General features: G+C 45.8%; 1 protein-coding gene across 1 annotated transcript in view; it reads left to right on the forward strand.

Moving 5' to 3' along the window:
* Positions 1–27,261, forward strand: part of ATP1B1 (ATPase Na+/K+ transporting subunit beta 1) — a 78,759-nt gene that overhangs the window by 1,692 nt on the left and 49,806 nt on the right. The window contains exon 2 of the mRNA XM_069636475.1: positions 11,201–11,329. Within this exon, the coding sequence (XP_069492576.1) occupies positions 11,201–11,329 (129 nt within the window). The remainder of the gene's footprint in view (positions 1–11,200; positions 11,330–27,261) is intronic.

Raw genomic sequence — 27,261 nt, forward strand, 5'->3', positions numbered from 1 at the left:
CAAAAAAGTGGGGTGCAGTATCCCCATTCAGTAACTAATACCCCTATTTCTGTATGATGGATGGTGCATTGTTAACCTCCTTAACCCCCCCCATCTCAATATCTAACCACTAACATAACCCCCAATTTCCCATTAAACTGTATGTGCTCGTTTTGGGTCCACCACAATACCATTCATTTCTTCTGGTGACTGCAGTTTCTAGACAAACTCTAACCTCTGTTTAGCCTCAACTGCAACACTGTTGTTGCTTCTCCTTGAGACTGGGTGGGCTAATGCCTGTTACCAGGTGACGCCTTTTCCATAATTCTCTAGCCCTTTAAAAAACATTGCAGAGAGGTACTTGCCTCCATTTTGTAAATTTGAGAAGCAAGAACGCAACTGTCACAAAGCATTAGTCTGCAAAATGAAGGTCCGGCCTGTAGAAGTGGCACCCCCAGTGACATGGAAACACCTGGCCACCTTAACCGCAGATGCCCCCTGGTCAATGATGACCGGATGGCGTGTACATTCACGGTGAAGTTATCACACAGGATAATGTTGCTTGCATCAAATGTCTTAAAGCTTGTGTAGAACCTCTGGTCTTATTGTAATGGGTCATTGTTCTGTGCAATGGAAATATTTCTCTGCCCTCGCTTGGTGTCTTGAGCATGTATGCCTGAACAGAGCTTGGTGTTTGGATTTTAGACTCTGGGATGGAGATAAAGGCTGGTGTAATGTTACCCAAGCCTCCGTTTTGGAGGTGGTGTTGATGTTTGGCTGGAAATCCATATCCCCTACAAGTGTCGGTTGGACCTAGATGTCCGCACTTCCCACTGATTACGGATTCACTCATCTGGTACACGCACCTTGGCCTAGAAGACCACTTTACTATTAGGCGTAATATCTGCGCTTCAAGTGTTCCAAACGCCTCTAACAACGGCTAGCAAAGAAATCCGCAGAAAGTGGCAGTTTATATGAAGGTTGTGTTTCTGTTGCTTGCTCAATGGGCTTGTGCATCGCCCAAGGACCTGTTTTCGTTTATATGGGTCTGTCATAAGCGGCCTTTTTTACTCTGCAGAACCCTTTGCACTTTGTCGTGGATTGCTTTTAAACCTTGGAATAAATATCGTTCCTTATCGAGAGAGGTAATGGACGCAGCCTGCGCTGCCATGGAGGATCAGCAGTGCGGCCTAGGCAGCGTTGAACGAGGCCTTCCTGGTGGGGGCGGTTCCAATGTATCAAAGGGCGACATGTTGGCTTTGTTGTAGCGGTTGGGCAAGTGACCAGCCCCGTTCAGCTGCCAGTTCTTTTAGGCTAGGCCCCGCGTTTATAAGCCCTCGGGTCTGCATCTGTTTGGTCTCCAGGGCAACAGGTGCAACTTTGCAGGGCACTCTCACAGCTGATTCGCTCTTCACTGCCCCCCTTCATTTTTTTGATGTATAACAAGTGGGGTCGTTGCTTTGCATCTAGACATTAGGAACATTCGTACTTCTCGCCCAACCAAATCAAAAACGTTTGGAGTTGATGGTAGAGCCGACCATGACCTTGGGCAGAGGTCATCAGGCCGCTAGATAACTTGCAGTGAGTTTGTCGAGTTCTGTTGGGATAGGTTATGTTGGTTGGGGTTTAGCCACCTTTAATTCGTGATATTTTTGTCAATTTTTAGCCACTTTTCCCATTATTCATATCGCCCTATGGTTGCATGTCATCCTTTCCGCATTGCTTTTTCCCCTTGTTTAACACCACCTCCCTGTAAAGGCAGAAGCAATTACTTTTTACTTTTTTAATTCATTATCAGCATAATACTGTCGTTGGGCCATTGCTCTGTGATGCCAAGGTCTAGTCTAAGAAGTCCCAGAACATGAGGTTGTCAGTTTTTCAGGATACACCGCTTTGGGTACACAAGTTTCCTCGACGAGAAATGTGGGCGATTAGTTCTCCCCTCTCCCGTGACCTCTTGTGCCCTGGCAGGCAGTCATGTGAGGCTATCTCTCGGAGCAAGGCCCGAGGCGCTGTCCTCGGTCAGCCTCCATGGGGCTCCTTCCCGTTGGAGTTGCCTGGCGGTAAATTCATGTCTGCTGGTCGAGGTAACACCGGCGCGGAGCTGGTTTTTACAGACGAAGGCCGTGCCTGGTCTGCGGGGATGGACGTCATCGCACTTTCAGAGAAGCGGAAGGCACCTGGCCGATTGCAACACCGTCCTTTGCAACTCACGAGCTAGCAGTGGAAAAGCTACTCCCTGACGTCACTGGCACTTGAACAGCGCTGCCTGGTTACTAAAATTAACTGTTAAACTAACACAGTGCAAGCTTTCTATTTGAGGGGGCGGTGCCTGTTTAGGTCACATGCTGGGCTTGGTTAAATATTTATGTAGTGGTGGCGATTTATGACTGCAGAAGCTGGGAGTGCAGAACTTGTTTGCCTACTTTTCAACGTGCCTCCTAAACACACGTTTGCAGTGATGCAGTTTCGGGAAACCAGTCTTCGGGCCTGATTTCTGATTTACACAAATGTTTTCAATGGGACTTAACCCCCCCCCACCCCAGCCCGCTATGTAAAAACATTTTGTAAATCGGGGCCATTATCTCTTCTTGCTCGGAGATGAGTGCACCACAGCTTGCATACAGTGACTGCCACTTCTACCTATTTGCATTTAGAACCCAGAATGGAATCCTGGGAACCAATCTGGATCCTGTTTCCTCCAAAGATTGCAGGTGTCTCTCACCTACCACAGTTCCAGCAAAATACACCAGCCCCTTTGCCCGCTCCACCTCCTCGTCTCATCCATCACACTGCTGGTCATCCCTGCCATGCCCCTCTCCCCCCCCTGCTCCAGAAGACTTCTTCCTTCGCTGAGCGGCCATGCATTAATGTTTTTAGGGAATTTTCCTTAAAAATAGTACCCCTTAGCACACAGACAATAGCATTAGCATCATATGCCAGCGCAGAAACACTCATTTACAGGCTATTGCCATCACATGCGCAGTAATAATAATTTGTGAGGGATTGCTATATGTTGTGTGATGTTCACATGCTATGGCAGGTAGTGGTATCTAGATAGAGTTTTCTCCATCTAGGCAAGCACTTACTAGACTGATGAAACATCTTTTTCAACATAGAGTCCTATAATTTGTTGGAGATGGCAAATGCCCCCTCCCACCCCCCGCAATCATCATAGAATCTAATACATGGCAATTAGACATATGTTACTAGATTGCTTCTAAATTTATGTGTCACGACTATATCGTCTGTTTTTAGACAGTGTTCTAATTTTATTATGTCAAGCGATTGGGATTGACCCACTGCTTTTTTTTAAGTCATAAAATTGTGTTTTTCTACTAAATTATGAATAAAATATTGAATATGTATTTCTCACAGCACTGATTTAACGTTTGTTGACTGTAAGCTGTTTATATGAGCTAACTACCTTCATTGTCTATCAGGTAGTGGTATCAAGCATTGCCATCAAAATCCCATGTGCCCTCACTATTGCTGTCCAATGTCCTGGAACCCGTACCACTGTCAAAAGTAGGCCGTTGCCCTGGCAGTGGCAGGTTCCGTTTCTACTCTGCAAAGTACCGCCAGGTTCCATTTTGCTGGACGGGCAAAGCAGTGGTATGTTATTTTGTGCCCAGTAAGGCAAGGCATTTTAAATCTCGGTATCATGCCACAAACAGATTCTATACCCACTTATCACAGTAAGGACAAATTCAATTAATTCCTCCAGTAATGGGTGCTAGGTTAGCCTATACCCAATTTTCCAAAAAGTAATCACACTTTACCAGTGTGCACAATTCTTTGTACTGTTTTTATCTCTAATGTACCTTTTCCACTATTGCTCTTATTTGCTCTATTTGGATTACACAACCCACTGCGCCAACCCTTTCAGGGAGCATACAAAAACACATGGCTGCAATCGGTGCATCTCGATATCCACTGAAAACCAACCTTGATGATTTGCGTTTTCCCTATGACATACCGTTGGGGGCAATTTTTATCAATGAGTATTTGTCTCAGTGTAAGTACACATGGGCAGACGTGACAACAGGCAGGGGATTCAACAGCTATTCCTTTACACCTGCTCATTGGTCAAAGCAGTCAGATATTTGGATATCATCCAACCTGATGATCCTCCATGGTGGCTGAAGTTGTGTTTTAAAAAAAAAAGAATTACGGTACAGATTACATGGAAGACAATGGCAACAAATTCGGCTTGTTTTGTGCGATAAATGAGTCCAAATAAGTAGACGACCGGCAAGGGATCGGGAGTCAAATGTTATCCATAACCTGTGTGTCTCATGGAAGAAGTAAACTTAGCCGATACTTAATAGATTTGTGACAAAAAATATGCAATTGTGTGTCGATCTCCAGCTGACACCATATGAAATGATTTGCTTAAAGGCAGCCAGTATAGAACTGCTACAGAAGCAGAGTGTGTCAATTCCGTCCTCTGCAATGCAAGATCGCCGGGTAAAAAAGGCAACATAATCCGTTGTATTGCATGGGGCAGATATGGTGCAGGCCCAAATCTGCATGCAACTGCAGCGTTAACTGTCCCTGGCTATTGTTTAAACACAATAGCATTCTTGGGAAATGTTACTCTTAGTTAATTCAACTGAATCCATTGGATTTAGGCTCCTAAGAACAGCAATCTTAGAAAAGTAGTCTTGAAATAACTGGTTAGACAAGATAAAGGTTGTGTCCCATAGTGCCTTTGAAAAGACCACCTTCATATCGTGTCTGCACACCTCCTGGTAGTCCCCCTTCAAGTTCTCCAGATTAGGAGGTGCCTGTTTCTCTGTCATTGCTCCCACCTTCTGGAACTCCCTTACCCTCTCACTTAGTCTCATAGAGGATCACCTGGGCAAAGCATTGCACTTAGAATACACCTTAGATGCACACTCAGATGTTTGGGTGGGGGGGGGGTGGCGATCAGGCCCTTCAAATCCCTCTTTTGTAGCCTGCACCGTATACAACACCAAAGCTAATGAGGCCATAATTTCTGGGTTCTATGGATATACATTTCAAGTTTTATTAGCCTGGCAGAATTTACTTGCCACCTGACGTGCATATCCGGTCTCCTTGTTTGTATTTGTTTAATGGTTGGAAGTTGCTTCTACCAGAGAGCAGAGGCGGTCCCCATGTGGTGGGCTTGTGCAAGTTGCCATGATTGTAAATTAGGAAGGAAGCTTGTTGGCGAAGGCTCAAGGGAAAGGAACGGAAGGGCCATTGATTAGGGACGTTGCATGCACACAATTTCGTACTTGCCAAGAGTGCGTTTTATGTCAGTCTTTCTGACATTGAGACATCTGAATCGTGCTTCTGGGCATTGCCCTGATAAAGGACGGAGTTGCTGGCTGCTGAAAACATTACGTTTGGTAATCGCAGTGAACTTGCCCAAGGTTATGGGCAGGGTTGTGCACTCACAAAGGTTCAAGTGTGTACTATTCCATCACACCACCGGTTTCCGTTTAGCCTTTTTATTTCGTGGAAATGCTGATCCCATGTCTGTTAGATCCAGCTTTACCAGTGTGTGCTGCCAGATTATACCCATTTCCAAGTACTATACTGGGCTTTCCTACTCCACGCCATGGGGTTCGACTCATCAACCTTAGAAGCATGAAGGGCTAAGTCACCCCTACCATCATTCAAACCTTTTGTCTGCAGATTGCATTTTAGTTTTCTTTCTTCACAATTATTAGCCCTCTTCGCAACATTCACCTGGTGGTTTTTGCCGGAAAGAGGTAGACATAGCCAGGCTTCAATTAAAATGTAGAATTTGGAGATATCAGGTGTCACTGATGTGCAGAGGCGGTACATTACAAAGTTGACACCTGTAGACAGAACCTCCTACATCCCAATTGAGCATAATGGTAGCTTGCAGAGTAGCCAGAGTTTACCAGTGGGAACTGTTTCTTTGACGCAAAATGTGTGGCCTGTGCCCCTAGATGGCCTTCTGGGCCACACATAGCAGCTTAAACTAAATTATATAGCTTAAAGGTAGCCAATGGAGGTGGTGAGATGCTGGTGATGTATATGGAGCTACTTTGCAGAGTGATCTTGCAGCCAAAGTTTGGACTCTGAAGATTATAGACTGAAGATTCAGAAATCCCAAATAAATGTATTTAGGGTACTCTAGCATTAAGGACCAACTATTCATGGGACTATTCTGAGCGTTTGCTGAAAATAACTTACATTTTTAATTGCAAAAAGCTGCTTTATCTGCTGACCTAATTTTTGCAAATAAAGAATGGATTTAATACATTTTTAACCCAGCATTTATTTAGTCGATGAACTCGGTTTCGACAATGTCCCAGACAATCCAGCTAAAAGTAATTGGACCAACATCCTATCTTGTGATTTAGTAGCACCTGTAATGCCTTTATTTTAATCTTTCACCACATCCTTCCATAAGTCTGTGCAAATGTTGCGGTTGCAGACTGTCTTGCCTCACTGCTGTTAGGGAGATGACAGTCAAGTTATTTCACAACTTAAGTAAGTATATGCGCCCAGCTCAAAAGAATAATTAGGTGTGTTAACAAAAAAACACAAATATTAAAGCCCGGTGGGGAGAGTGCAGAGCCCTGTGGGGACACCACAAGATATGGTATATTCTTGTGAATTAAACGCACAAAGAGTAACTTTTGGGACCATTCCAGAAAGGTCGGATTTAATGCATTTCAGTACAGTGCCTTGATAACTTAATTGACTAAGTATCTCCAGAAGCAATCCATGACCCGTTGTAAAAGGCTGCAGAGAGAGCCAGTCAAACCAGGACAGCTATGTTGCCACCTGCAATGGTGGTCCACAACATTAAGTAACACAGACTTTGTAGTCATACCAAGAAGAAAGCCTCCTTGTTGATTTAGGGATTTCTTTCTGCAAATTCTTGATTTGAACATCTTCCACATTTTCAAGGAGCTTCCGCACATAGGGTAACTCAGAAATGGGATGACCATTTGGTGGTAAATTTGGAACCAGTGATGCTTTCTTTGATAACAGACTGATCAGATCTGCTTTTATTTTTGGCCTCACAAAACCGTAGACTAAGTTATGATTTAGTATGCTGCCTGGATCAAGTTTTTTTTAGCACTAAAACAGTGTGCTTTTTTTATTTATTTATTATTATAATTTATTTTTTTGTTGGGCTGGACCAATATTGTATGGCAGCCTGTAGCTTTACTAGGCTGAATTCGTTTCTCCTACTGGGCCTCTGAAAGGAGGGATAATTCAGATGGCGGAGGAGCACACTGTTTAATGGGCCCGTGCTGATTAGGAGAGCCTGTAGAGGTTGCTGCATTGGCAGCCACTTTGGTACATGGGGTTTGGATTTCATTCTTTAACAAGTCGCGAGACTCACAATTTCAGTGAAAATAGAATGGATGAATCAAGGGCAGACTATTTCTGTAGTTTATTAAAAACCTTAAGAGCTTCTTTGGAGGGGTTTACAACCAAATCACTTCTCTCCGAGTAGTATTCACGTTTTGCCCTTCAAAGACATTTAAAATAAATCCTTTTGTGCTTTTCTGAGTTCTTGTTTTCTGTTGTGTTGAATTTGAGTATTTTTCATTGCAAAGGGTAAGTTATAGTTGTAAGAGGCATTGCCTGTTTTTGAGGGGCAATCTGATGTAAGGTATTGGCAACACTTATGCTGTTCTGATAATCATTCGAGGTAGTCCCGGAATGACCTTTGATAGATTTATAGTTCGGTTCTATTTCTGTGGTTTTCAATCTCCAGAGGTAATCTGTGTCTTCTGATTTCATTGAGTTGGACTTTGTTTGGAGCTGCAGTGTTTATAATGATGGCTGTAAAACTCAATCTAACCATTAGCCTGGACTGTGCAAGTTTAGTTGCTAAAGAAAAATGTCCAAGTGATGCTAAATTGCATTACATAGCTTGGGTGACAGAATTTTTAGCAGAATCGAACCAAATGTTGAGATCGCTTATGGATTTCACTGCGATGGATGCTAAGCAGCTGGCTATTGTTCCCGCTGCAAATTATTTTTGGGGGCAATAAAGTAGAAGTGTTTGGAAGAGGTGTTCTCATTGGGAGCTTCTGTGTGGCCAAATGTGTACATTCAATTTTTGAAAAGGAATCCTTGATAATTAAGGTAACTCCACCTTCTATGGTCTATCAGCGTCATATATATGATGTAATCGGATAGTTTGAATCAAAGTGTCAGGATGGATTCTAGGGTTAAAACGGGCTGGCGGGCACAGGACTTATAATTTTGCCTATGTTTGCAGAGGACAGCTGGCTTTAATTTCTGCAGCCTTTAAGGGGTCTGGACCAGAAAGGACAATATAGCTTGCAGCATGAGTAGAAAATGTACACTGAGGGGTTCTGAGTGACATCTGACTGCACAACTCTCCCTCTTGTCTGACTTTACTTGGAATTTAAAGGTGGAATGCAATCCATCTGTAACTTTATGTTGTGTATGCGCCCTGCCCCCTCCCTTTCATCACTTTTCCACCTCCTGCATGGCGCTGTGAAACCAGCATTGCAGGGAAGCTATACACAACACACAAACCAGGGTTGAACAGTGGCTTGGCAGGTACTACTGACTGGGTTTGAAAGAAGGGGCCAAGAAAGTTATAAAGTAACTGTTGAGTAATGAAATTGCAATTAGGGGCCAGACTAACACATATACATGAAACTAATGGAGGGGAGAGTGGAGACGAGCGGGCGCTGTAGGATTGCCAATGGAACTTCTGGAAGCTGAGTGAGACTGAGCTGCCAACATGATGAGGTAGACATTTGCTGTACTATTGGGGGAGGCATGAGTAAGTCCTGAGCGGCAGGAATTGTAAAGCCGGGCAGTCTACTGGAGGAAATAGAGGGTTGGTGTTTGAGGGCAGATTTCTTAATTTCACCCGAGGCACGAGCAGGTAGAGGATTGCAGTGATATATATATATATATTTTTTTAAAAAGGGTCACGCGTACAAAAGCGAGTCTTTACTTATTTAGCTTTGATTGGGATCCCTCCCTCAATTTAAACCAAATGAAAGACAGTAATTAAAAAAAAATGGAAACTTGCTTTCTAGATTGGGTATGACTCAAGTGTCTACTTTATTTCTGCGTTTGGAGCTGCTTGAGAGCACAGCTGAACTTCCCTTTTCAAGTTGCCATAATTCTGTTATAGGGGCAGGGACTAGGTGTGACAGATCCAGCTACATGCGCAACCCATAGCTGGCCCTTCCCTATTCCTTCATTGTGGGTCCCCCGGTTTATGCAGTAGCCATCTATGATTTTACAGAGATGGGGCAGAGTGCAATATATAATCCTGGTATGTTTGAAAGGTTTTTGACTTTTACTGCAGTACATCTCGATTGTTTCAGTGAGCATAGCTGGCCTCTGGCAGACGGCAGCACAACCAACGTGAAGTGGGCTGTTGGCTTATGGTGGCATGCACAATTTTACAGAAAACCCGGGTAAAGTGTCACCCGTCGCCATGGGCCGATTCCATTTCTAAGTCGAGGAGGTAAACTAAGTGTCGAAACCAGGTCTAATTTGGAAATGAGGGAGACCAAGGAATACATGCAAGATGATTGAGAACAGCAGGCTGTAGCGTTGAAGACTAAGATGGCATCCACAGATCACATTGTTGATGTGATCTGAGCTGAGATGGTTAAGAGCTGTCTGTAAAGTAGTATATCTTGGAGCAAAGAATACTGCAAACTTCGGGTTTTGGCTATTGATCATGGTTTCTTCCCAATCCTACTCTACACCTTAAGCAACTTCCCCCACCCAATATTGCGCCCTGCCTGCACAATACACGCTTGTCCTGAGCCACACCGATGTCTCCGATTAAACCCATATATGCATTGCTTCCACCTCCCACTATCCCTGCCTGGCCTTTCAACCACTCCCAATGAAGGTGGCATTAGAACAGAATGCGACGTAAAATAATAGAAAATGGATTGCAAAGGACTAAATCAGTCCCAGATAGACCTGTTTTTTGGCTGTCCGAGACATCTTAACTTCAAAACACCACCATCAACCAACTGCATTTTGAAATGTGTTCTTACTCAAAAGTAAAAGGCTCTTCTATTTTAGGCCTTCAGGCCTTGTCACTTAAATGAAGTAATACTGTGTGCTGAAATTGTGGGCTTTCTTTGCTAACAATGGAATGTTACCTTGCATCATTTTTCCTGTAAAACATTGAAGTAATCATGTATTCGCATTGGTGACTAGCAAAGAGACAGTAAATAAGCCCCCAAATGAACGTCCAAATCGATTTTTGCAAGCAGCCATTTTTAGAATGAATCTTTGTCACTTTGCAGCAACTGTTAAAAAATAACAATACTTGATTGATCGCTGGAAGCCTGATTTTCTGTTGAAGCTACATCCTGCCTGGAAATAAGCACGGGGCCACACTGTGGTGCCGTAATACAATACGGCTGTGTTTACTTTAATTTGGGGATGCAGCCTCAGCATAACCCATGTCAGAAGTTCAATAATTGTGAATTCCAAGGGTCAGGCTACTAGCCGGGCATGAAACGTTATTCACTCCCTCGGTTCATCACATACACACACATCACACAAGATTTACCTGCTGAGTCAATTACCACTAGCCATAGCTAGGGGAGAGTGCAAATGTTGAGGCCTGGTTGATATGTTGCTACAGAGTTGCTGCCAGTTGATTTGGAGCTAATTTACGGATATACATGTTCTATTGCTAGTCACCAAGGCACTGCTGATTACTTCAGTGTTTGAAAAGAAAGCTGGGCACTGGACCGCCCCTTCCTTTAAGTTGTGGCGCACAGGCCTTGTTTAGAAAATCAGCATTGTGGGCATGGACAGAAGTCTGAATCTGAGTCAGAGCTATCGGCTGGTTCTGGCATAGTTGTCTGGCCGAAATGTGCAGTGTTAAGCCACAGAAGTATTTGGCACGTGTAAAAGTCATTTGGGACAGGAGGGCGAACTGCAACTGGTTTAATTTGGAGACCTTTTATTTCGAAGCCGTAGTAACTGGAAGCCGAGCTCGTATGCAACATTCTGCAAAGAAGCCACATGGCGTCTTATCTGATTCATTCACTTTGCATTGATGCGTCTGACTTTTGTTCATGAAAATGTGAGGTGTCCCTCTGTACGGATGTGGCAAATTTGCTCCTTCTTTGATTCCGTTACCTCGTTCTGAGTTAAAGCAATCCAAGGGCAAGATGTTAGTTGATTTGTAAGTGCACTATTAACACTAATTTTTCTTTTTCAACCACAGTCAAGATCCTTCTGTTCTACGTGATCTTCTATGGATGCCTAGCGGGCATATTTATTGGGACCATTCAAGTGATGCTTCTCACCATCAGTGACTATGAGCCCAAGTACCAAGATCGCGTAGCACCACCAGGTACGTACGCTCGTAACTGTTACTCCATCTTTGCCCGACAGTAGCATAACTATGGTGAATGGTTGGCAAATCTGGATTTCCATGTGCTCTCTCAACGTGTGGCAGAGTACTCCTGCAGAAATGGGTGGTTGCCAATGGCACCAGAAGGCAATCGATCAAAACTGACAGGCATCATATAAACACGTCTCCACTTTTGGGTATTTAACCAACGTTTGCAGCTATCCTGTGTGTGCATCTTACAGTATCAGTGCCAGATAAAGGTGGGCAGATGAGGAACCTCTGTTAAACTATGGGACCACCCCACCCCCAACTCCTGTGCTCGGTTGGTTGCTTTTCTCTATTGAAAGCACTAGGTGGGCCACCTATATAGAATGGCCAGGCCAGCTTTAAGGCTATTTCAGGATGGCCCTATTCTCCCTCTGCCCCCTCCGTAGACACAACCTACAACAGCCTATCAAGAACTACTCACAGCTCCCCAAGTTTAACTATCCTGTAAAATGGTGCCTCCTACCATTTTCCCCAGCCACCCCAAATCACACATCCAATCCTACAGACAGAGCAAATATCTCTGCTACTAAAGTATGCAAGTGTGTTGGGAGAGAAGAGACGTCAAGAGAAGTAATGCTTCCATGGATTTCCCATCATAGGGAAACACACAACCGCAGACCAAAATGAATAATCTCTCCCTTGGGGGTTTAGATTCTATTAAAGACAAGAAGGCGAATGTTATGCATTATCATATTTACTACTAACACCACAACAGCAAAGAAAATGCAAACTTTAAAAGTCAACATTAAGTTTCATTTTAACAGACAACGTAATGTAACCACATATGTCCATAGGGTAACCCCCAAACCAAGATGGTGGACAGGCCATGCCCCACCAGCAACCAAAAGGCAGGCAGATCCCACCATAAAAGTCCCTTCCTCCAGGATGACGTCCTCTTCTGCAGCTGTCTCAGGGCCAATGCCATCCTGGTGGTTGAACATCGCCAAGATCGCCGCCTGGAACCGAACCAGAAACTGAAAATCGAGGCCTGCTTGCCCGAAAGCAGTCCTCCAAACGTTGCGCCTTGTTGATTGCAATGCACCTCACCCGGAAGCTGCAAGAAACAAAGAACAGAAAAGGGTGGGTGGGAGGGAGGTATTATACTCGCATCCTTGTCTTTAATAGAATCTAAACTCCCTCTCACGTTAGACAGGAGGCTTCATATTATGCAAGTTTAAAGCCTTGCATGACGTAAATAGCTACATGCTCAATACGCTTATGATGAAATGTCTTGAATGTAGACTCTTTGGACCAAACAGCTGCTTTTAAAATGTGCTGCAACCCCCCCCCCCCAGGAAAGCTGCTTTTGAGGCCATTGCGCCCCTTACTGAACAAAGAGATATCTATGCCAGCCTCACTCATGACCCATCTTGCTAAAGTGGCTGGGGATACAGGTTTATGAGGCTTACGGTAAGAAATGAGCAGCTGAGAGGAACCCTAAACCCCAGTCTTCTGTTCAAAACATTGAACTACAATTTGTGATTCCCTGGGAAAGGGAGGAGGGATGCAAAACTGAAGAGATCGTACACTTACTTCTCCTAGAAACTAAAAACGTTACCCCCTGAATGGAATACATCTTATTATCCACATCCTGAGCCTTGATATCTGAAACCCTCTTAATAGAAATGAGGCACAACATAGCAAGTTTGGAAAAAAGGTGTTATTTTCGGGCCAAGACTGAAACAACGTTAACATCCCACAAGACTGAATATCTAGCCGCAGGCAGGACCTTGATGCAAGTGGATTTGAGAGCTTTCTGCACTAAAGTGTTTACCAACGGGTTCCCCTTCACAAACACATGCCCCGCAGAAATGGCTGACCTGAATCCATTGATTATCCTGTAGGCCTTGCCCTGCTTGAAAAATGTCACTAGGAAATTAACTACCCCTGCAGGAGGGGCAGAAATGGGATTGAAGTGTTGAGCCACGAACCAGCCCACCCAGCGGTTCCATGCTGATGAGTAACCAGACCTGGTGGAGGCTGCCCATGTTGCTTTGTTGATACACAAATCATCCTGCGAAAGTCCCTTTGAAGCACCAGGAAGAGCTGAAATCTTCCAGGCCATCAGGGAAAGATGCCCCCAAAGGACCAGATCATGAGGGAGACTCACTGGGTCTGTAATGATGTGGGGATGGGAGGGAGAAGCCAGGGAAAATCCACTAACTCCAAGAGGGCCGGGAACCACACCTGAGCGGGCCAGAGGGGTGTTACTATTATCAACATTGTAGACTGCCTACGAACTTGTAACTCGCTATCATAGCAAAAGCATAAGCTGTTACCCCCTGACCAATCCTGAATGAACGCATCCATTGCCAGAGTGCTGCGATTTGGCCTCCAACTGTAAAAGCGGGGCACCTGACAATTGAGTCTGGAAACAAAGAGATATCAGACCCCAGAGAGAGAAAATCTTGGCAAAGACATTCTTGTCCAACATCCAGTAGCTCCATTCTTGTCCAACATCCAGTAGCTCCTGTCCTGAAGGTGTCTTGAATACCAGTCTGCCAAAGCATTGGTGGACCCCGGTGGATTTTCTGCCTTCAACAGAATGTTCCTGTCTAGAGAAAAGTGCCAAAAATCTCACGCGAGATTCACCATTGCCTTGGAGCCGTGTACCCCCCAGATGGTTGATGTAAGGAACTGCGGACACATTGTCTATCCGGAGGAGGACACACTGGTTCCCCTGATCCATCAGAAGGCTCTTGAGCATGAATGATCCTACTAAAAGCACCAGATAGTTGATATGCAGAGACCTCACCTGATGCAACCAATTGCCCAAGTGTACACTTGCTCTATCTTGGCCCCTAGCCTCCCTGGCTGGCATCCAACCCCAGGATGACATCCAGAGATGACCAAAAATCACTCTGAATTCCTGGTGTCCATGTGCTTGAGCCACCAAAGGAGTTCTACCCTGGCCTCGGGAGACCGATCTACTAGCTGGGAGTATGACAGATTCTTGCGAAGATGCCTGGATTTGAGATGCTGCAAGGCTCTGCAGTGAAGCAGGGCTGGAAAGATGGCTTGAATGGACGCTGAAAGCGTACCCACTACTCTGGCTAAGGAACCCCTCCCTTTCGCTAGGAGACAGCGGATCTCCTTCCGTATCTTGGACTGCTTGCTGTTCGGAAGTAGGAGGATGCACTGCTTGGAATCGATACAAAAGCCCAGAAATTGTATACACTCCATAGGCTGCAAAATGGACTTCTTTATGTTTATGACAAAACCCATCTTTTGCTGGAGGGAGACTGTGATCGCTAGATGAGACTGAAGCGAATGAAAACTCAACATCTAGATAAATGATGATTCTTATCCCCCTGGATCTGAGAATGGACCATGATTGGATGCATAATCTTGGTGAAGCACCAATGAGCCGAGGCGAGACCGAACGGGAGAGAGGCAAACTGCTGAATGCGATCCCGCCATTGGAACTGGAGAAACTCCTGGTGGGGAGAACAAACTGGAACCACCAAGTAAGCGTCATTGAGTCTATCTTGACCACCTAGGCTGCCTGGAGAAGCGTATCTGAGGAGGTGAATGCCCTCCATCTTGAAGTGGTGGTAAACAACAAAGGAGTTGAGGGCTTTTAGGTTTTATGACAGGCCGAACTGTCATCTGGTTTCGGGACAAGAAAGATTATACTCAGGCGTTTTGAGTGGCTTTGAATGTGGCAGGAACCACTTCAACCTTAAAAACAGGTCTTGGACCTCTGTGTCAACTGCCTTCTGCTTGGTCCTGTCGAAAGAGCGGGGAACTGGACTGACCAATTGGCATGGGGGGGGGTAGACTTGTATGTGAAACTCCTTACTGTTTGGAGAACCCACAGGTCTGCTGTGAGATCCTCCCATTGCAGAAGATACCCAGCCACCCCCCCCACCCCCCAAATCTTTGTGGGAGGAAACATTTAAAATATGTAGCAGGACCAGGAGCTGTTCTTGCTCTACCAAAACCTGCTGGCACATCCTCTCCATTGGTTCCCTCTCTGGGGAAAGAATGCAGCTTGGGCCCCTCTAGCAGAGGAGGAATTGTGCACACCCTTGGTGGCATACTGTCTGGGACTGGACAACCCCTGGGAGGACCAGGCGTTACCTCTTCCGGCCCTGTGAAAAATCTTAGGAGGAAAGACTTTCTGGATATTGACCTGTACTTTGTCCAAGGCCGTGAAGGTGTGAACATAAGCAGACAAACCCTTTCTAAACCTCTCTCCAAAGAGGTTTCCTTGAGCTTTGAGCCCTGCCTCCTCCTCCGCCATCCCCTATAACTTGGACTCAATTCTCATGAGAAGTGCTTTACAGCATTCCTTGGAAATGGGGGCATTGGCATTGCCGAACAAATGGCCCTTTGCACCCAATTTCGTATGGCGTTCACATCCAACAGGGAATTGGAGATAGCAGCCTCCTCTGTCATCTCAAAAATCTTAGTCAGGGGACACAGGATATCTAGCACCCTATCCTGACACCCCTTAAGGCCTTACCCTCCCCTTTGTTAGGATCTTTCCCTTTTTGAGAAAAAAAAGTAGCCATGGACTGGTCGATTTCTGTGGAAAGGGCCACCTTATCGGGAAGGACGAGCCTGGGACATTCTGAGTGAAGCTTATTTCTGTCCTCCTTCGGGAGGGGTCTTCTGATCCAATGTCTAATGAAGGTGGAGATTGTCCCCGATGGGTGCCATTCCGCTGACATGGGGTGCTGATGAGGGCAGGATCGAAGAAAGGCAGACCAGAGTCATCTAGCAGCGGGACATCTTTACCCTGGGATGGATCCAAAGGAACCTCTTTCTTTTTACAATGCTTGGGAAGGGAATCCGAATCCTCTGAGGTATCATCCGGGGATGGGGATATGGACGGGTCCCCAGGAGCCTGCACAACCCGCCCCCCCCCCTTCCCCCCTGCCGCCCATCACCCACCAACTTGCTTGCCCAAGATGGAAGGCTGTGGCAAAGCCTCTTATCTACTAACTTGCACTTTAGGGCTCTTCTAGGTGAAACCTCCTGGGCAGGAGAACTATGGCCCTGAAGCTCTTCGTCTGCAAGCGTTTGGATTTAGCCGTGCACTAGCAGGCCCCCTGGGTTTGAATGGGGGTGAAAATCCACTATTTTATTAATAAGGCTATCAAAGGCTGACACTAGCATGTAATTAAGAGCAGAGTCCATTGTATCCTGAATGACCCTGGCTACTGAAAAATGGGCAGAAAGGGACCCTGACCCCCTGACAGGGATGTTATCCGAAGCCAAACCTTCTGACTTCACTTTTCTTGGAAGGCCTAACTTGGGTGCTGGCATCAGCTGAAGGAGGGCCCTCTCGTCGTTTAGTGGTTGGCATTATTACCAAGGCCCCTAACAAACAAATATATAGGGGAACAAAACAGAACCCTTGACCAATGTTTTGCCACCCTACTATTATGCAGAAATAATGAAAATAATTGCTAAATGAATACAACAAACGTGTGTTCACACACAGCATGCTGGCTGTGGAGCTGAGGCACTGGAGGAAGAGGTATGCCAAGCAGGCGCCCCCCTGACTCTCCGTGCCTGTCGCACTTCTTACTGGTGTGAGGCTTCACCCGCACCAATACACGGCTTATGAACAACTAGGAAAGGGCGGCCCTCACATACGCGAGGCGCATTGCCGCCAGAGTTGGCAGCTAATGGAAAAAAGTAACGCAGACTTTCCCAAGATGCACAGACTAAGGAACACAAAGCAACTGTAGCAATACAAAGTAAAGCAATCCCCTCAATAGCTACTCAAACAGTTATACACTGAACTGAAAAGGAGGTGACTTAACTCGTGGCATCAGCAGCAAAGAAGAGGATATCATTGTTGAGGAGGGGACTTTTATGATGGGGTCTGCCTATTGGTTGCTGGTGGGGCATGACCTTTCCACCATCTTGGTTTAGGGGTTTCCCTATGGACCTATGTGGTTACATGAAAAATTAAACTTAACTTCATTTTGGCTTTTAAAGTTTGTTTTTTCTTTTCTGCTGTGGTGTTATTAGTAAAGATGATCATGCATAATATGAAGCCTCCTGCCTTGAAATAGATCTGCCAATGAATGAGAATGCTATCAGAACCGAGAGGAAGGGTGGATCCTGGGCCTCTCCTGTGGTATGGATGGGAGCCAACTGTCTGATGACAGCATCCAAGGGTCCAGAAAAGGAAACCACTTTGAAATGGTCTCACTGATGACTGGGATTTCATTGGACCCGTTATATTGAGAGGTTTCTTTTTTATGCTATCAAAAAGTTGGCTGTCTAATGTCCTGTTCCGTGGTGGAATGTATGCATTCCGGGATCTTGAAAGCTGTGGGTGCTTGATTTTGTTGTGCTTGGTGTTCGTGACTGTAGGGCTTGCATGACGTCTCACTACGAGCAGGCCTGGCGCAAGTTTAATGAATTACTAAAGAACCTTATCCGGTGTGGCCTTGAACGCTGTGCAGTTTGACCTGCTGATGCCAGTCAGCAAAGGGAGAATTTACTGAAAGGAGGAGGTGGGGGCATGCATGCAGTGTTTTCCAGTGATGAAGGTGGCCTTGAAGTTTATCGGCTATGGAACCTATGAAACCAGTATCTGGTAACATTATTCATGGTACATTGTGGGGACCAAAATCTATCCTAGCCAGGTTAAGTGTCTAGATGGGTAAGTTGCAGTCTGTGTCTGTGTCTGTGGTGGTTGGTGTGTATTTTCGATATTCTACTGGTGTGTGTGAGAGCAGCTGAAATGTATCCTGTTTTCTCCATGCAAAAGCGAAAAACAGATAGCAAACTGTTCCAAATTGCTGAGAGCTATTTAGCTCCTGCTTCTAACCTAAGGGAGCCTGGTTGGCTTGAAACCAGGAGCTACGTGTGTCTCCCCAGGGCCAATTGGTGCTTTACAAACATACATATGTGACATTAATTTTTAGAATTTTATTGAGAAGAATTCTTAATTCAAACCCTGGCAAATTAGTGCACCCACCCACTCTGGCATCATGATGTGGGCCCTTAAAAGAGGACAAAAAAGCTACAAAGTGATAGCCCTTTGATACCGCAGGATACACCCAGTATCCAAAGCTGTGAAGTTTGTGTGGTCTGACATGATGAACGATTTGTATTTATGGACCAATCTGATTAAATCACCTGAGTTGAGATTGTTATGTCAGCACCCAGGGCATAGTTATACAGGTGCTCCAGGCCATCGCGGCCAGCTACACATGGGGGACGTCAGGGACGGTGTTGCGCAGCAGGAGCACTGTCATGGTGGAGGCCCCTGCAGGGCAGGCCCTCTGCCTTATGGACTGATTAGCTGGAAAGCGCTCATCCTTACTGACATGTGACATGAGCACGAGCGCTTATCGGGTATTTGTATCCTTAAGCGGGCACAACATTAAAGAGATGTTTTGACATTCCTTATGTCACACGTATTGCAGTTTGTTGAAAATGACTTTAATCTGTTAGTGGCGTGGACTTGGGTGTCCAGTGCTCAATGCATTTGTGGGAACATGTTTACTAGGACCTGCCTCTGCCCCTCACCACATATTTTACCATTTTCATGTCCTCATTGCGGCCGTTGCCCGATCAGCTGCTTACCCACCACGCAACCGTCCCCCCCTCTCATTACCGATATTAATCCCTCGTTATGACCCTTCCTTGGTTCCTCCCTAAATTACCACATTTGTGCCTCCACTTTTCCCACTTTCAGTTAATTTGCAACGCATCCCCTCTTCCCACGGTTCTGTAACGAAAGCTAACGGGTTGGCGCTCTAAAACAGGAGTCAAATACTATGAAATGGTTATGCGAGGCTGCTTCTCGAGTGGACCGTACCACTGCGGCCTTTATTTGTGTAAAATTAAAAAAGAACATGATCAATGTTGCACCTGAAACATGACCAGCAGCCGGCAATGAGGTGGTTAAATTTCAGTGGTGTAGTCATTATTCCTGTGACCGCAAGGCGCACTCGCGCGAGGGCAGTTTTAGGCCCAGTTGCTATGAAAGCGCCGTAAGTGGCCCTTGAGGTCGATGGCTGCGGGGGTGGGCACGGGCTTTACAACATGTACCGGAAATGAATGTCCCGGGCGTCCATTAGCTTTGCGCGAGGGCAGCTTGACAGATGCCTCTGAACAAAGCGCCGTGGTGGCCGCCCTCTGCAAGCGCGGCGCCGGCAGATCCAGTGTAATCTCCGGAAAATGGCCCCTGCCGAGTTTCCTGCCTACTTCCCCCACAACATGCAGCGCCCGAGGCCCAACCGCCGTGCAGCGTAAACGGAAGCAGTGTCCCCAACATGCAGCACCTGAGGCCCAACTGCCGTGCAGTTTACGCAGTCAGGAGTGTGCAGTAAACAGAAGCAGTGTTGTTATGACAACCTGCGTTTTTTGTTGTTGTTCGCATTGGAACCTCATGGTAACTCGCCGGCAAACGTGTATATTTTTGCTTTCCATTTGAAAGACCCCCGATTGTAATATTAACACCGGGGCTGTGACTCTGGGCGCTCGTAAGAAAGTGGAAAACGTGACGGAAGAGTTTATGAAATAGTACTCTGCCCTTTAGTGAGTGGTATTGCGAGAGGAGGCCTGGGGGAGTCGAGGGCGTTGCATTTTGACACAGATCAAACCTAGAGCACGGGGAAATTGCGCAGTAAGCATACAACTGCATTACTAGTTCACCCGTGCTCCATTTAGTGCCGAAACCTATGTTATGTTATTGGAACTTATATCGCCAGGGTCGGGCTGCGGCATACATGGGTACAGGCACCATTGAAAATGTGGGCACAGTGGCAAATGGCAATTCATTCTTGTTTAAACTTGTTGCAAATAGTACATTTTAAAGAATATTTGTTAACTAACACTAGTCAAAACTATTAGTTGCGCTCATCTAACTGGCCCAATGTTCCCCCCAAAAACTACCCAACACTAGCATCCTGAGCTGGGGGGCGTGAGAGCCCAGCATGAAATGTAAAAAAAAAAAAAACTTTTTTTTTTTAAGGTTGGAGGAAATGGGCAGAGGCAGCTCACATCAGACTGGACCATAAAACGGCCTTAGGCACCAATGAAAAAGTGGCCGGCAGTTGCAAATGGATATTGAGTCCTTTAGTCACAGACTGTTTGAATAGTACCCAAAGGGGTGTTTTTTTTCAAATGTAAACAAATTGTGATATTTAAAGAATATTTATTCATCAACAATGGGCAAAACTACTAGCTCTATAGTGGAGTAACTCCTCAAACTGGCCCACATTGGCCAAAAAAGTGGCCTGGTGGCTCATCCATAATGGGTTAGGGGGCGTCCACCCAGTGGCCCCCTCACCCATTATGGAGGAGCCGAGGAGCCAGCCCAGTGAAACACTGAGCACTCCCTGAGCTGATTTTTCCAGCTGAGGTAGTGCTCCTGGGCTGGATGAACTGTCAAAGGGAAACACTGTTTGCCTTTGACAGTTCATTTCTGCAGACGCACATGCTCACTGAGCCATGCAACGCTGGGGGCGTTTTGCTTCACCAGCCTTGCATAGGTCATTGGAAATGCTGGCTGGGGCACTGCATGTATGTATGTGCGAGGGGGTGCTCCTGTGCCTCCATGCACATATGGGCAGAGCAACCTGGAGCAGGGCATTTTAGCAACCGCATGCAGGCCCCTGCCAAAGGTACGTTTATGGTTTATTTTTTATGTAAATATGTGTATGGATGCGTGTACGCTTCTGTTATGGGACTGTAGTGGGAGCAGGATGGGCGGGAGCACTGAGGTAGTGGTGGGAGCAGGGTGGGGAGAGCCCAGGGTCTGTACTGGGAGTAGGGTGCGGTGATGGCACACAAAAGTTCATAGCCATTTCTACATACTGCCCATCTGGCACTTTTGGGGGGGCCGGACCTGCCCAAATTTTGCTCAAAGGGGGGCCCAGGCCAAAAAAGTTTGAAGACCACTGTTTTAGGGTGTGGTATAAAAGTTGGTTGTAGAGGTGTACTGTTCTGATGTTTGTCTGTTGTGAGGATTGTGTCTATGCCATGTGTGGGTGGCTTACGTGGTATGTGCATTGTGTGTTGGAATGCAGAATTTGTGGAGGTTGAAACAGAGAGCAGTCAGACCTCGATGGCCACACAAACTTGCAACCAGAGATGGCAGATAATAACCTGCATATCAAGGAATGCTAAAGAGGCTTGAACATCGTCACAGCACACCAGAAGAGCCTGAAATCCCTGCAAAAGCCCGTAGAAAAATGGTGCCTTCAACCTGCTCCTACCACTGGCCTCATGCAGACATGTCCCATTGCACTTTCCCCTAGAAAATTAAGTCTCCTCCCCTGATGGGAGGCAAGGCATTTTGGGTTAGAGAAACAGTGAAGACGCCAGGCACACCTTTCAACTTGGGTAGGCAGAGTGCAATCGCAAAACTATAACTTGTGCTTTGGCAAGTTGGGGCTCTTGTCCATTCAGGTAAAGCCAACTTTACGGCAGTATGAGATCCTAGAATACCTCTTGTTTCACCCTCGGCAAAATCTGCTTTAAGATTTTTCCACAGTTCACTCGGGGCAATACATGCATTAGTCAGAATCCCCAACCTTTTAATGAAGGCGTTCAGAATAAGCGCTTGCTCCAATAAATTCAGGGGGGTCCCAGAGAAGTTACTGAAGGCTGCAAGGGGCTCTCAAGTCCATGTGTTTGGAAAACCAATATAATTTGATAGTCATAGAACTAAGAATACAATAGAGATGATGGTGGCCGCCTGTGGTTTTTTTTTAATTTTACAGCAAGGGAATCTGACAATTTCCAACTTGGGGACGAATGGGTTATTCCAATAAAGAAGCCCCTGGAGGTACAGTAAGGAGAGGGGTGTACAGTAAGGGGAAGATCTCCTTTTAACAGACAGCCTTCATCACAGTACAAGTTATGGGGACTCGCATCCTTACCAATATATCTGAGTTTTGTACCGTTTGGCCTTCAGCTCACTGACTATACGTGTAACCTTGCTCTGGATTAAAAACAACGTGCATAGTGTGTCCGCGGAGTATACTGGGGGTCACTGGGCGTTCTGGTGGAAGTGTGGCTGAGTTATGAGGAAACATTTTCTGGCAGAGGGTTGGATAGTTCTGCCCCTGCCAAAGGTTAATTTAGTCTCTGGCATCACTTCACCTTTTCCACTAGAGGGTAAAGCAGCTTCCTGGGAATAGGTTCCACCGTGTAAAGCTGTATTGGCTGCTTGCTGGGTCTTGGCTTCCTTACAAAGCTCACCTTTGTCCCCCGAGAAGAGGTAGATTACAATGGAAAGGGGGATTGTGTGTTTCCTGGAATAGTTGGTCCGGAAGAAGTGTTTTTTTTACAGTGGCATTAACAACTGCCACACGCATTTGCCAGCTTCCATTCGAGGCACTGCATATGTACTTTTTATCAACCAGACATTTATGGATTCTCATTGAATGACTGGGCTATTTTTTTTTTTTCTCCTTGCTCTTCAAGTGTTTTTTGGGAGGGTGCTCAGATAAGTTCTACTTAGTAATCACCAGATGAGCAAAAAAGCAATGTCTACATTATTTAAACCCATACTTTACAGCTGATTGTGTATGTACACCACTGTATCAGGAGGGATAAGCCAGGTGTCCAGGTATTACCATGTACATTTTAAGTAGCCAGTGTGTTCAAAGACGGTCATTGGTGCATACACTGCTCGAGGTTGTGTATAATGACCAGGTGGTACACTGCTACCTTCCGCGTATATAAACTTGTGCATATGTATGCTTCTCTACACTTTTAGGACATTTTGACCTCTTATGATTTTTCCTTTCCAAATATGGCCAGGGAAAAGCATAAGTTAATGAAGCCATTTGAAAACCATACCTATATATTACCATAAACCCACATGGTTGCAAACTATCACCACTTCAGACCAGCAAGGGAACACCAGCACCGCCTGACTCCTCACTTTCTTTAAACCGGCGTTGGCCTCAGTGCATGTACACACAGTGCCACGGGTCTGTAAAATAGCCCATGCCGAGTCCAGCATCGACCCCGGATGCATCCGGGTTCAGTGCCAAGGCCCATTATTTAATGTTGCAGCACAGCCTGGAAACCGGCTGCAGTTCCACTGTCTTTGAATTGGTGTCTCTGTGCTGTCAGGTACCACTTGTGTTGCAGTACCACGTGCTGTTGATAGATGTCCCTGTGGAGTCACTCACCGGTACTAAACCAGACCCCTCAATCCTGGATTTGTTTATTGAAAATGGAGCGTTTGCCCACGAAGTACTGTGCCTGGGGTATGCTGATGTGTACAAATGTCATGGTCCAGTTGTTACTACATTAAACTGGATGGTGGTAAAGGAGCTATGGAGCAGTCAATGTGCACCACACAAAACTGGCATAAAGGTGCACCGCCCGGGTCTACAGATAAGGGGTGTGTCGGCCACTTTTGCTCCCTAAAAAAATAGGCAAATACTTAAAAAAAATAAAAAATGAAATTATGGAGTACATATGCCCCCAAGAAAAAATAGGAAACGGACACATAAAACCATGTGCCCCTGCTTTCACCAAACAGCTCCATATATATGTTTGGACCAGTAGTGCATGTAGTACTACAGGAAAAAAACACTTTTGTTAATGCCCGTATTTAAGAAGTAAACTTGTATCTTTTGATGTGCATGTATATCTAGGTGCAATGAAATAATTAGAAAAACAGTTCTGTTTTCCAGTTAAAACATTTTTACTCGCTTATAAAATACCCCGTTGGACATTTTTACTCCCAAAAATTCATTTGACGCGTAACTTTAAAAAATAGGGAGTAAAATGCTCACACTCCAAAATCTTATCTGTAGCGCTGGCACTACCACAGTGTGCGCATATGGCCCCTTTGGATTTGGGCATAGTGCACAATTAAGTGTGGCATCCTTATTGTGTTGTAATCATTGTCTCCATTTAGTTTTTTTTTGTTTGTTGCCTTAAGGACAAAGTAATTTATTTTTCCCTTGCCGTGCGTCAGCTGACAAAGGAAGACTCATGCAGCGTATGGCCTTTCCCAACCTGAAACCATAGTTTTCTTGATGGGCCATTGTGATTTCACATGCCATCAATTGCCTCTTTTGTGGTGGAAATTCTCTTTTCATACTTTACAGTCACAGCACTGGATTGCTGGCCTTTCCACTGCAGGCTGATATATTGGCTTGTGTGCCTTCCCTCCCAACATGCCAATGTCCTCCCTGCCACCCTGTTTCAAAATAGAACATTCTACACTGAAAGTGTTCTATAGCCTTCCTCCTCGGGCTACACTTGAAGTTCTTGTCCATCGTGCTCCCTTGATATACATTGTTACAGTTAAAACACTAAGTTGACGCTAATGCGATATGGACCTGCATAATCCAAGCTGAGAAGGGGGGCATCGAGTCACCATAGTCCACTTACTGGTTTGGGGGTGGGGGGGTGAGGCTTCAGCCAGTGCGTTGTAGGTCCGGATAAACATTTTGGAGGCCACATTTTGGGTCCAGTGGTACATGGGGTGGTGTCTGGCATTCAGGACAAGTGCGTGTTCTCTGACATTGCAGCTTTTGTTTGTCACTTGTAAGGAAGGCATAGCATCAACAGTAAGACATACACAAGTGACCACAGTTCAATGGTGTTTACTGAACTTCAAATAAGGGTATGATAAACAGCTATCTAATCCTAAATCTACAGATAGGAGCAAGCTACAACCATCAAATAAAAATAACAGTCCTAGTCGTGTCTTGTCAAAATAAAAGGGCCTATACAAAAAAAACTATTTGCAATCTTTACCTCTAAATACAAATAGTGTGGGAAACAAGGTTATGAAAAAGAAAGAAGTGTTCAAACTGATATGTCGGGATGTTCAGTCCATTGGCCTCCCTTCCCCACGTTTTCAGCTCCGGACAATGCGGTGCACTCGAGCATAGTACAATCTCTGGCTTCTTTAGCACGTGGATACAGTTCAAGCAATAGCATCAGGGCCTTCGATGCTCAAGTCTCCTTGCTCTCAAAGTCTCTTCCCCTTGAGGGCCTGATGTAACCAAATAAACAACAATTTCTCTAGATTCTCACAAGCATTCACTTTAGGTGATTCACTATTCACGCTGGATCCTCCTCAGCCGGGCTCAGATCCCTTCTATACAATGTTCGTAGGATATTCCTTTTTCAGGTGACTCGCAGTTCACCCCGGATCCCCTCAGCCGGGCTCCGATCCCTTTTACACAATTAGTCTCCCTCTGCCGGGCTAGGACCAATGTCAATTTTACATCAAGCATCAAAGACTTTCAAATGTGCATAGGTTTGGCTTGACCCGTTGCAGGACCACTTCGATTTCACAATTCCTTTTCTTTTAACATTCGTTAGCTTTCAGTTGGATACCTAACAAACTTTCGAATGAGCATCTACGTGATGCCAGACCACTCTGTCTACTATATTGTATCTTCGCTTCAAGTTCAGTCACTCATCTGCTGTTTTAATTATATTTTCAATGCTTGCCACATATGCTTCATACGCTGTTCTCTTAAATTTTCTTTATACAATGTTGCCACTTGCAACCTTGGGTTCCACACAGACCGGTCTGGTATCAGTCTTCCAAACTCACCCGCTGTGCTGCCTTCATTAGTGTTGCTTTGTTGTAGGAGCCAAGGCCAGTACCACAGCAGCAAATGCCTCTCCCATCCTGGACTATCGATGCGGGAGAGCTCCGGGTACCTCCGACACACAAAGCAGGATTCTTCAGCTTTAATTCTAGGTCTTATGTTTCCTATTCTCGAAGGCTCATGAAAGATACAGTCTTTCGGTGAAAAGGCCAAGGGCACTACCATCCTTGCTGTCCTCTTAAGTCTCGCTGTCTTCTGCCTCGTATTAAACTGCTATCTTGAAACTGCTGGCTCCTTGTATGCTTTGCCTTGCTCATTTCGTGCTACGCCTTTTATCCGTGTGGGGAAGTGTGATGGAAGTCAGGTGTGTGTAATTATCAGTAATTGCCTGACCATTGTAGTGGGACATGTCAAGTATACGGCTCGGGTGTTTATCTGTTTTCCTCTCACAGTGAGTTGTCAGTGAGAAAGTGTTGGTGTCAGAAAGTGGGGTGGGGGTTCAGTCCCTACGTATCCTACCTGGTAGGATGGGGTAAAGTTGTTACAGGGAAGGGGATACTGTGTCTCGCCATCCGGTGTCCCACTTCCACTCCCCGAAGACCCACATCCAGGTGATTCACCTGCACTGGTCTACCCCCAGGAACTGGATCCAAAAGTGGTGGCTGAGTCCTGGCCACCTGGGTGACAGATCCACAGGGACTAGCGGGTGAGACACCTTCAGGTTTCTCACACACTCCTGTTCAACATTTCTGTGGTAGTGCATGCGTCTTCTCCAGTTATGGCCCAGAGCTAAAACTTGACTGGAGACCCTCCTCTGGGAGTAGAGGGAACCCTATATGATATGATATGGCATTTGTAACGCGCCTATACACAAGTGTTTCAAGGCGCGACGAGGCAGGGAGGGGGGAACAAGGGGAAGACAGACAATGATCCTACTAGGCCAGGTGTCATTAGATCGCGCAAGTGCAAGGGTAGGGGAAAGGGAAAAAGTGCAAGGGGAGGGGGGAAGTGCAGTACAAGGTAAGTAGAATAAAATAAATAAATAGGGCCAGCTAGTGGCAAGTGCAAGGTAAGTGCAGGCAAGTGCTGGGAGGGGGGGGGGCTGTAGGGATACAGAGACAGTCCCGCAGTGCAGGGGTTGCCAGGGAGGCGGTGCAAGTGGAGAGTGGCTGGGCCCAGGACCGAGGTCGGTGAGAGTGGCCCAGTTGCAGATTCAGTGCAGTTTCAGTGAAGAATTTAGCAGGGGAGAGGGAGAGAGAAAGCAGAAGCAAAGAGGAAGGTTTTGAGGTGCTTCCGGAACCGGAGATGGTTCTCCTCAAGTATAGGGGTGGTTATTGGTCATTGTTTTGCTTTTAGGTGAGTCGA

Source organism: Ambystoma mexicanum, chromosome 7p, assembly GCF_040938575.1.
Source record: "Ambystoma mexicanum isolate Mex_15411 chromosome 7p, UKY_AmexF1_1, whole genome shotgun sequence".
Classification (NCBI taxonomy): domain Eukaryota; kingdom Metazoa; phylum Chordata; class Amphibia; order Caudata; family Ambystomatidae; genus Ambystoma; species Ambystoma mexicanum.